The 10,863-nt window shown below is 36.9% G+C and overlaps 1 protein-coding gene across 1 annotated transcript in view; it reads right to left on the bottom strand.

Moving 5' to 3' along the window:
* Positions 1–245: 245 nt before the first annotated feature.
* The window catches only part of asic4a (acid-sensing (proton-gated) ion channel family member 4a), a 77,980-nt gene continuing 67,362 nt past the window's right edge, over positions 246–10,863 (bottom strand). Inside the window, exons 5-10 of the mRNA XM_068330234.1 lie at positions 10,136–10,189; positions 7,926–8,079; positions 6,838–6,929; positions 6,594–6,673; positions 5,898–6,005; positions 246–3,996 (exon numbers count right to left, since the gene is read on the bottom strand). Coding sequence (XP_068186335.1) covers positions 3,859–3,996; positions 5,898–6,005; positions 6,594–6,673; positions 6,838–6,929; positions 7,926–8,079; positions 10,136–10,189 — 626 coding nt within the window. The 3' untranslated portion in view covers positions 246–3,858. The remainder of the gene's footprint in view (positions 3,997–5,897; positions 6,006–6,593; positions 6,674–6,837; positions 6,930–7,925; positions 8,080–10,135; positions 10,190–10,863) is intronic.

Below are 10,863 nucleotides of genomic sequence, written 5' to 3'. Positions count from 1 at the left end.
AGATAATTTTTTAAAGACCCTCTGAATCATCAGACAGTTCCTAAAACTTACCTTCAAATTTTTGCAGTCTCCATGTAACCCTTCTTAGCCTTTGTCATGGACAGGGTCAGTTTTAAACCATCACAGAAATAAACCACAGAATTTCAAAGTGAATTAGACTGGATTTAGGAGGCACTTGTTTTAACAATCTAGACTTTAATAGTTAATGTATTTAACATATTTAACACTTATAAAATGTGTTCTAACAGAAGAAATCACAAGATCACACTTTTGTACAAAATGTAAGCTTTCTATGTTACTGAAGTGATGGCTCCGTCAGACATGGTATGAGTGTAATGCTTGTGATTGATTGATCACTCCTTTTCAGTCATAATTTGCCCCTCTGAGATACCTCTCCTAGGCCTAAATTGAAAATGAGGAGCTGGAGATAACAGCATATACTCAAATCTAAACAGTAGCTTGTTGGATTAAATGTTGTCATGTAATAAATCCATACAGGTTGAATGTCATGGAACTGTAAAAGGTTGGCTCAATGAGCTGTGCAGGTGAGGAGCTCGGAGTGGAGGCTTGAGGAATCCCAGGAATGTGAGCTACATGTTGTGAACCCTGGATGTTGTCCCATCTGCTACGGTACAGACCTGCTGCTCGCGTTAGCCCTGTGGCACCTTGCACAAACTACATACTTTTGTAAGATCAACTGTTTGTAATTGACTCTCCCATCTTTAAATGCTCTTGTATGCAGAAATAATCAGGCTGTGTTTTACAGTGCAGCTAAACGCAACATCTGGAGGATAAAAAGCTTTTCTGCATTGACTCCAGGCTCCAGTGTTCAAATAGAAATGCAGCCTTGTATTCATCTCAACACACCAGGCCCTGTGTGGCTTGTCTGAGCATAGCTACAATTATTGATGACAGTGGAGATGATTGTTATGCATAGCATGTACAGGATGCCATCACAGACTGTGATTGGGAACCTTTTGAAAATGTCAAAGTGACACATGATTATGAATATTTAACAGCCATGTACAGCCTATGATTACTTGACAGGAGGAGGGGATCTGACAGATGGAGGGCTGTGGAATATCATTGTAAACTAGAATGATATATAGTGATATTGAAGCCACCTATCAAATTAACAGAGGGACTGCATTCCATTTGCAAACACGGGTTCCAGTCATTTAAAATATTTTGTAAATTTCCCAGACAAATATGAATTATATACAGAGCGGATTGTCAAAGGCCTGGTAAAACTTCAATTTTGTGCAAGTTAGAGTTAGACCGTAAAATTTTGTGCTATTTGTTCTCAGTTATCAATAAAATCAGGATCTTACATTTTAGAACATGATGAACTCAGTCCAATATGGGAAAGCAAGGGATGTACTGTAGGATCAGCACCTTCGCCAAAATAAAAACATTAATCTTGCACATGCAGTTGCAGCCTGGAATGTTCTTCTCCCAAAGGAATTTGTTGAACATTTTCCAGGTCAGAGTTAATTAACAGAGGACACACTTCATGCATTACCTGATTTCCGTGGTTCATTGGAGATAATGCGTAAGAAAGATAAGGTTCACAAGAAGCAAAACTGACATTGTTTTCTTGTGTTGCTCAGTTATCTAACTTGTCCATGTTGACACTAGAATGTACATGTCCTTTTTTTGACCTCTAACTGTTTTCCACTACACTGGTAGTCTAATTGTGACTCGAAATGTAAGTCCCATGTACATTCAGCGTTTACTCATTGTGAAAAACCACGCAAATGTTATTGTTTTTGTTGTTACTTCACAACAAATAAATAATTTTACTGTTACCAGACAACCGATATTTTAAAAAAATTAAAAACCGTGGGAAAATGTATACAAGAACTGGTAAAATAAAAGGTAAACAAACATAAAAACAAATAGTATACACTATTTCTCAGCATCAGTCAACACAAAGGAAAACAGTGCAGGTGATAAAAATATATTTTTGGGGGAGCACAGTCCTGATATAAACACAAAAGAATCTACAGTATATTGTATTTCAATAAGTGTGTGATAGCCTGTCCTGACATAAACATCATGTAGTAATAGTAAAACATTATTATGTTTTAAAGCACATTATATTGTACTTGGTATCTCTGTCATCTTAGATCAGGCCAGATGTCCTAAGTTATTCATTTCACACAAGGAAAAGTGAGGAAAATTGATCTTTCAAGATACTGAGCAACAAAATTGTGAATTAATTCATTTTAAACTTCTGTTAGCTATCTTGTGCTTCGAAAAGTATGTCTTTGTCCTGGCCGCTGGGGATGAATCTAACCAATAAGACTATCAAAGCTTTCATGGCACTGCTTAAGTTAGAGTTTATGGGTGCTACGTAGTGTAAAAGCTGCTCTAATTCTACATTTCAAAGATAAAACCTTACTACAAGAAAACTCACTACTTCCCTGCTACTGTTTTTATTTTCAAACTTTCCATTTTTCATGTACCAGCTCAGGCGAGCCACATCAGCTTAATGTGCTCAGTGATGTGTGCACAGTGTTAAAGTGCACATGCAAACACACACACACACACACACACACACACACACACACACACACACACACACACACACACACACACACACGAACTGATGCCAGGTCAGAACTGTAAATAGCTGTTACACTTTTACAGTAATACCGGCCCACAAGCTGAAGGAGATGACTTGGCAAAAAATAAATAAAATTGAGTTTCATATTGCTTATGCCAGCTTAAAGTTGTGACCACAGTTAAGAGTGAATGGTGGGCAGAAATGAACTGAATAAGAGGAATGATGAAAGTACAACCATGTCATAACTGCAAACATCATTCTGGTAGAGGGCTTGTCTGCTGTCTTCAAAAAAGCAGAACAGAAAAGAAGTAATTATGCAGATAATAATCACAATCCATATAGTTCATTTTAGTTACCTGGACAAATGTATTGATGTTTTTTTTTCTCAGTCTAACATATCAGCAGATTGTAAGTGTACAGTAAAATGCTACAATTGTGATCAATATTGTTTTATAAAAGTATTGGCTCAAATATATAAATTACTAAAATTAATGTTACATTAGTTATATATTAACTGAATATAAACAACAACAATTGAAAGAGAAGATTCTCATTTTAAAGTTGGACATTATGTACAAGTACAATGCTACTCTCTAACACCTTAACCACAAACCAGACAAAGTGTTTCATGTGGAAAGATGCTGATAGGTCCTCTAAGCCAGGGTCACAGAGTTCATCACAAACAACTGCCCTCATTGAATCGATGTAACAGCTTTGTTTACAGATCTATTCTCATCTTGTATACAATATAGAACATTGATAATACTATGTTCTTAAATAATTATATAATTTATAATATGAGTTGGCTTGATATGGTACAAGGTGTTTTCCATGAAGTAGGAGACATATTTTGCTGGGAGATAAATGTAGGGATACAGACAGAAAGAAATGAAAGATATTCTCTGAATAAATAAATTAATAATACATTTTGGAGTATAGACTGAATCAAGGTGACATACAGTCTTCCTCTTGTTGCCTCATGATGATGATCATGTAGCAAAAGTTGGTCCTTAAATAAAAAAAAAAAAAAGTGCCTTACTGCTCTTGTGCAGCTGGACAAAGTGGAGAAGGGTCCCATCCTGGGAGAAAAACAAAAGAGTAAAAGTGGTGTCTGATTTGTGCCTATATACTGTACGTACAGGTGCTTTGTTAGCAGCACAAGTTTGGTATTCGACTTTGGCTGTAGCTTTTCACTCGTGACTGAAAGAATCAACGGAAACACCGAGGGTCTGTTATTGATCTCAACACAGAAAGCTTTTATCTCCTGGTGTCATGACAACCGGTCAGCTCTAGCAGGCGAAGTCTTCAAATACGCCATGGCGCCCAGCGTGATGGTGGTGAGGATGAGGGTGAGGGTGGTGGTGGTTGGGGAGAATTGTGTTGGAGTACGCCCCCTCTGGGTGACTCCTTGTTGTGTCGTTGGGCTCCTGTTGAAGGATTCACAACAAAACAACTTAATTTATTTTATTTTACCTTTGCTGGGTAAAATCAATTGAGAACAACTAATTTACAGTGATGAATATCCAATGTAAAACTGATGATGACACAGAAGGAAAAGAATCAGAATAATGTCTTGACAGGGTCATTTAACGTTACATGATTGTGTTTTAGTTGGTTATTTACTTCCCATAACTTGAATACTTTGGAGATACACTTTCACTTTTATTTCTGTGTTTGTGACCCTGTGCCAAAGAAAAAGCTGCATTTAAGAAGGATCAGGATCAGGAAAATCTTTAGGTGTTGGTTTATTTGGACTTAAAGACTGGAAGTGAGGGGGAAAAAAAGCTAGCCTGGCTGTGCCCCCCCCCCCAAAAAAAACCATGTCTCTAAAGATTTTTAATCTATATGTAAATTGAAGATTTGTCTCTGTCTATGGCACAGCTTGCTAGATGTGGTCAGTGAGTACAGTTTGGTATTGATTTCTCCACAAGCACAATGGTGCCAAGCAACCGCGCTGTGATGGCTGCACCTGGATGTTTGTTAACAGTAACAGCATGTAATTTCCATCGAAACTATTGAGCAAGAGAAGCAAATACAAAGTCATTAGCAAATTTAACACGTACACATCCAAGGTTGTCAGGTGCTATTGTTTCATCACACACAGAATCCCATCCAGATGGACTGTGTACCATTTAGCAAGTATGTGACATGCATTTCCTTCCTGCCATAAAGCCTTTATATCATGTGGCTAACATTAAATTCCTCTTAGTTAAAATTAAAGCCTGCTCAATTCTAAAGTTTGTTAACTTTTTGTATGTCTGAATGGATCAAATATCAAGTGCCTTATAAAGAGGACTGCAAGACCAAGAACAAAATATACTGACGTGAAAACAATTATAAACCTAAAACTGTAAAATCCTTTAATAAAGTAAAATTTTGAAAGGTTGTTTTAAATATTGTTTTTTATCTGCAACACATTTTGCAACATGGCGACGAAATTGGAGTTACTTGATGTTGCTCTTGGCTTAATGAGATACTTCTTAGATATTGATCTTCTCATCTGACTCTCTAAAGTGTATTTACTAGTTTCCCTTTTTTATATTGAACTGAACATTTTCTGTCAAAATGTAGCCAGTGAAGGAATTCTGTGTGTTTTATGGCATTTTCTCAGATGTAGCTGTTGTAAACTCAGGGTGATGGGCAGATTACAAATGAAACTCTTGTCAGCAGAGGACTGTGTAAACAGATGCTACATCACATTTTTGTTCAGGGTTTCTGAGAGAAAGAAACGGCGGGTAAACACTAGCTGGATGTCAATTATTTAAAGTGCGGTAGATATACACCGTATATTAAGTAAATAGAAAGCTGAACTCCAGATTGGTTTGACTGAATTTTCTGTGAATTGTTATCGGATTTTTGTATATACTGTGGTTTTCTGCATGAATTGTAAACTAATTTGGTGTCTACATCAGAACTGGAATGTAGAATTAGATTTTAGCCAATCACGTCAGCCAAACCCATTCACAGCTGCAAATATTGAGCAGTGAAGAAATCAATCTTTTCAATTTCTCTTGCTGGCTTGTTTTAAATGAAAAAAAAAACTGTTCTAGATTTAGTATGTGGTGTGGAGAAATGTTTAGTCGGAGCTCAGCAATTTCAGATGAGAGTTGAGCCACGCCGAATCTAAGGAGGAAGACACATTTCAAAGAGTGGTTAAAACTAATTAGGGACAATATAGTATTCATGATTTTAGTAGGAAAATGTAGGAAAAATGAATTTGCTTCTCCTTATATTATTCTTTAGTAGTTTCCCAGCAGCATTCAAATGCTGCAGGGAAACTTGTATATTCTGCATGAAAGCAACACAGCTGTTCCAGTTTGGTCTGTACCTTTGTTTTCATTTCTTCTAGACCGACTGTTGCGACGGCGCTGGTCTGCGGCTTGTTCTTCTTCTCTTTCTGTGGCCTCAGCATACGCTGTAGCCGACGCTTTATCACCTGGTTTAACCCAAAGTAGCAGCAGCAGGGGCAGGTGAAAGAGCAGAAATGAGCAGAGGAGACAAGAAATGCAGCAAAGTGAAGAGTTCATCCTCTGTGATGATTGCATTACAGTTGCTCCCTCTGATTTTACTTTAGTCACACATGTTTGGCAGTCAGCAGGTAGCTAGCAAGAGAGATTAAAGAGGATGCAGCTGAGACAGGATTTCATTTCATGATCAACGTTAGAAGCATGTCCTCTGCACAGACCTGAGTGATTATTAGTTTCTCCAAATAAATAAAATAAAATGCCTTTCACGCATGCTAAACAAATACACTGTCTGTGCCTAGATTTTGTGATGATCGCAAAATGAGAAGAGCATGGATATGTATCAACATGCACAACATGAAAAAAAAAAAAAGTATAGTATTGAGTGACAGTAAACTAGACAATAAAGGCACCAAGATGTTTTTAAAAAAAAAAATATTGTTAATATTAGCAGATATTCTGTTTAAATCTCAGTGTTAATTTTCAGTAATTATGACATAAATCATTGTGATGTCACACCGTGACCATATGACCTATGTATGTGTGTGCAGAGACCATACCTCATAGATATAATCCAGTATTTCTAAGACTGTCAGGATACTAGCACCGATGAATAAACCCATCTGTCCACCGATGTCACCTGAAAAGGAAGAATTATTCAAGAACAGCAAAACAGTGCTAGATCACCTTCTGGAGTTTATTCTAATGAGGAGTATATTCTGCTAATACAACACATCTCACTGTGTACAAACAAGTCTATTTAAATATTCAAAAAAAGAGTGGAAAGAGTGACATAAATCTCACCCAGTAAACCTGCAACATCGTAGGCTTTCTTCTGCTCAATTGTTTCATAGTTCAGAGCCTCAAAGAAAATATCTAAGACCAGGAAGTTGTCTCTGTAGATAAACAAGTAGAGCATGAATGTGACAATAAACTGAAAAATATACTATTTTTATAACACACAAAATTTAAATAATACGTAAAAAAACAGTCAGATTTATTCTCATTGTGAATTATCATGTCAGACTTGTCTGACGACTCATTACACACATCAAAGACATTTTTGAGATAATGAGGTGCTTCAGGTCTGACTGAGGTGAACAGAACAAGCGCTGACATGGCAGTAGCTGTTCAGGTGCTGTCACAGAAGGCATGTTTCACGTTAAAAGGACAAGTGATAAAATACTGACAGTCTGTTTAAGTCAAGCACAAGACGCACTTTCTGGAACTCATAAGCCCATTGTGTTTGTTATTTCTTGATTGCATGGTGTGCAAACAAATTCTACCAAGTGAAATGAAAATCCATTGAGCGGAACAGATTCATAGAACAAATAATTAGTCAGAGGCAAAGAGCTAAAACATCAAAATACAGAAGTAAAATAATTATCTGAGTGAAGATGATTCAAAAAGTCAGACAACAGTGTGTTTTTGAATTAATTATCAAAAATAACATCAGTTTTCCAATAAAACAAAAAAATCCAATCCAATATTTGAACTGTTTACATTCTGTGTGGAGCATGAAATTCAAACCAAGATTGAATTCAGTTGGAGGCATCTTGTCATCAATTGGTTGTTGAGAGTAGAACTGACTTCATGATAGTGCCAGGTCAGAAAGTAATCAAAACTGCATTTTATAATTCTCTGGATTACATCAATTTAAAAAAGGAGCATTTTTGTCAGACTATCTGACAGGCTGACCGCATGATCAACAGAAGAAGTATCAGAATCTCATGATACAGTATAATAAGGCTATCAAATGTTCAGATAAAAAATGATTAATAGATTAGGCCTTCGTATTCATAATGACCTCATGGTACATTGATCCCTTGTTACTCGCGGTTAATGAGCACACTAGCTGCTCATATGTGTCCTGCTGAAGGTTCCTGTCATACCTGATGTAGTCTTCTGACCTGTCGTATTTTCTGGACAGATACCGAGCAGAGCCTTTACTGGGGATTTTGACCATGGAGAGCTCTTTACCGTATCGAGTAAGATTACAAGGCGTCTCACATGGACAGGTATCCCCACTGTTCTTCTGTTGCTGTGCTGCAACACAATAAAAACAGCAGTTCAGCAGATGTAGACGGGGATGGTTTCAAAACTGATTCAGTAGGTCTAGCATAAAAACTTTCGGGATACTGCACAGGATCTGGAGACTAAAGCTACAACAAAAGAAATCCAAGTAATATTTCCTAGAATTTTTTTTGACTATTTTTATGGTAGAACAAGCTGTAAGAACATTTATCTGTCTATTTCCTCATAGACAAGACGATCATAATCTTCTTGTAGGTAAGACGATCACAATCATTTCACCTACAGCCGCTTATCTAATTTGTGGGTCACAGGTCTGCTGGAGACTATCCCAGCTTAACACAAAAGGTGGGCTGCATCCCAGACAAAATGCCAGCTCATCACAGGACCACACGATAGACCGCTGATACTCGTACCTATAAACAATTTGATGTGATGTGACCAATTCACCTAAGCTGCGTCTTTTGAGAGGAGGAAGGAAGGTGGAGAACCTGCAGAGAACCTGTGCAGACATGAGGAAAACATAAATCTGCGCAGAAAGGAACTGAACCCAGAACCTTCTTGTGGTAAGGTGACAGCACCACCCACCACTGTGCCACCCACTGTAAAGACAACACTGACTTGGCTTGGATAACTAGTTAAGAAACTTCTCAATAAAAACTAGCATATATGAACCAGTTTTAGCATTAATTTTGAGTTAGATTTACTAATAAATGTTCATAAGCACGTCTGACTGTGTGTGACTGCTGACAGTGATGTCTGGCGGGTAGTCTGCAGTGAATTTATCAATATTTTTTCAGAGTAAACAGCTGCAAAAGTTGATGAAATCAGTGAAAATGAACCAAAACAGCAAAGCCAAACAAGTAGTTAAGACTGCTCTGTGATGCTGAGAGGAACTGCAGTGATTATTGTCTTTGTCATTATTTGACTAACCCATTCCACATTCCACATAATCATTTCATCTTTAGTTACAATACCATTACTGATTGGTGCAGATATGAATATACTCTATAACCCCCCCCCCCCCCCAAACAAACCCCAAAACAAAACGGATCTGGCGTTTACTTGATATCTAATCAACTCTTCCTCTCCTGAAGGCCCATCCCTCTATGTTGTACAGAGACAGATGACAGAAATGGGTGAGCACATAAGATAATGAGGTTTTAATCTAATCACCCGATTTAATAAACTATAACTTTAGCAATAGTGATTAAAATAATTATAGAAAACATTATCAAATTTATTTTGGGAATAAATAATCCAGTCAAGTAAGTGCTACTATAGCCTATGAAAAACATGCTTAGATTTTTACCCAGGTAACTTTGTGTGTTCTCTTGTCAGAGAGGAAAGCAACACTAATCATTCTGACATAATTTTTGTCTTTTATTACCAGGAAGGACATTTTTCATGCAGTGGCAGTTTTGCACATATTTTCTGTCAAAATTGGAACAAAACACCTTTGAGTCTATCTATTAGTGTATAATATATACATATTTTCTTCTTATTCATACATTAATTTATTAGCCTACGGAGGTCAAATTCATTCAATTTTTTTTCATTCAGGGATATGACATGAATTGTGCTTATTATTGCAAGAGATAACTAAGATTTCATTCATTTTCATTTTCAATAGTGTTTGAATTAAGAGCAATATAATTACATTTTTGACTTATTTGCCAGAGAAATGATGACTATTCCATGACTATAAAACATTACCTTTTTTTTTTCTGAAAACCTTTGAAATCAAGGCACCTTTGTTCAGTTGTAATGTCTGGTTGTGGAGAATGAGAGCTGAGTAAAAGTTAAGGTTGGGGGGTTTCATGTGTAGATATGCAGGACTGGCACGCTGGTTTAATATCACAGTTCAACAATGGAGACGGCACAGCCATCAAGCTCTAAAGAGACTAAATCACGATGAGGAAAAGTCATTTCAAAATATCAAAGTCTACCTCCAGGTATTTGTATTGTGGAGAAAAAAAAATCCTTATCATATTTACTGATTGTGTTTCCATTTCCCTTTGGGGGGAACCTATTGTAATGAGAAAAGAAATGAAGGACAATTGTTTCTTACCGAGTGCTTTGTCAACACAGTTGATTTTACTGGGAGGACAGATATCTGCAGTTCCTGAAATGGAGAACAGAAAATGAGTCTGATCTATCAGAAACAAAATGATCAGTGACCCGTGTCTGCTGCAAACAACACTTCACAGCTTATTATTCATCTCCAAATTAAGGCAGGCACACAGAGGATGACTTCTCTCCATAGCGTCTGGGCCATCTTGGACGTTTATCCTTGATTGCACTGAGAAATGGAATGTAGCAGCTTCAGCAGTGAGACACATTTAGAGAGTCTTAATAAACAATCAATACACTACTTCCTGGTAAAAAAAAACACATATTGCAGACTTTAATCAGCAGTGCAATTACATGGCAAACATGTACAAATATAAAAAAGCTAACAACAAAAATAAATGAACAAATTGACAACACATATGAAGCAAGAAAATGTTGGCATGTGAGAAGTCCACCCTGGTGAAGTTTTGTGTTTTCTGAGTGATGGCCAAGATTTGGTAAGGCAAAAGAAATCCCATTAAAATGTCCCCTGGAAAACAGCTTTTCATTGTTCATTGTCTTCTACACATGTCTTTAATAAGTCTTGGTTGTTTTTTTTGTGTTTGACAGTGGGAGAGGACTGATGAGGTATCTTTATTGTGAAGAAAAACTTAAAATCATTGTGAGTAAAATTGTGTGGTATCAGTACTGTCAGTATATACCATACCAAAATAAAGGCATTCATTC

Source organism: Antennarius striatus, chromosome 12 (genome assembly GCF_040054535.1).
Source record: "Antennarius striatus isolate MH-2024 chromosome 12, ASM4005453v1, whole genome shotgun sequence".
NCBI lineage: Eukaryota > Metazoa > Chordata > Actinopteri > Lophiiformes > Antennariidae > Antennarius > Antennarius striatus.
The sequence above is the reverse complement of the archived record's forward strand: the minus strand, read 5'-3'. Positions and strand labels throughout refer to the sequence as shown.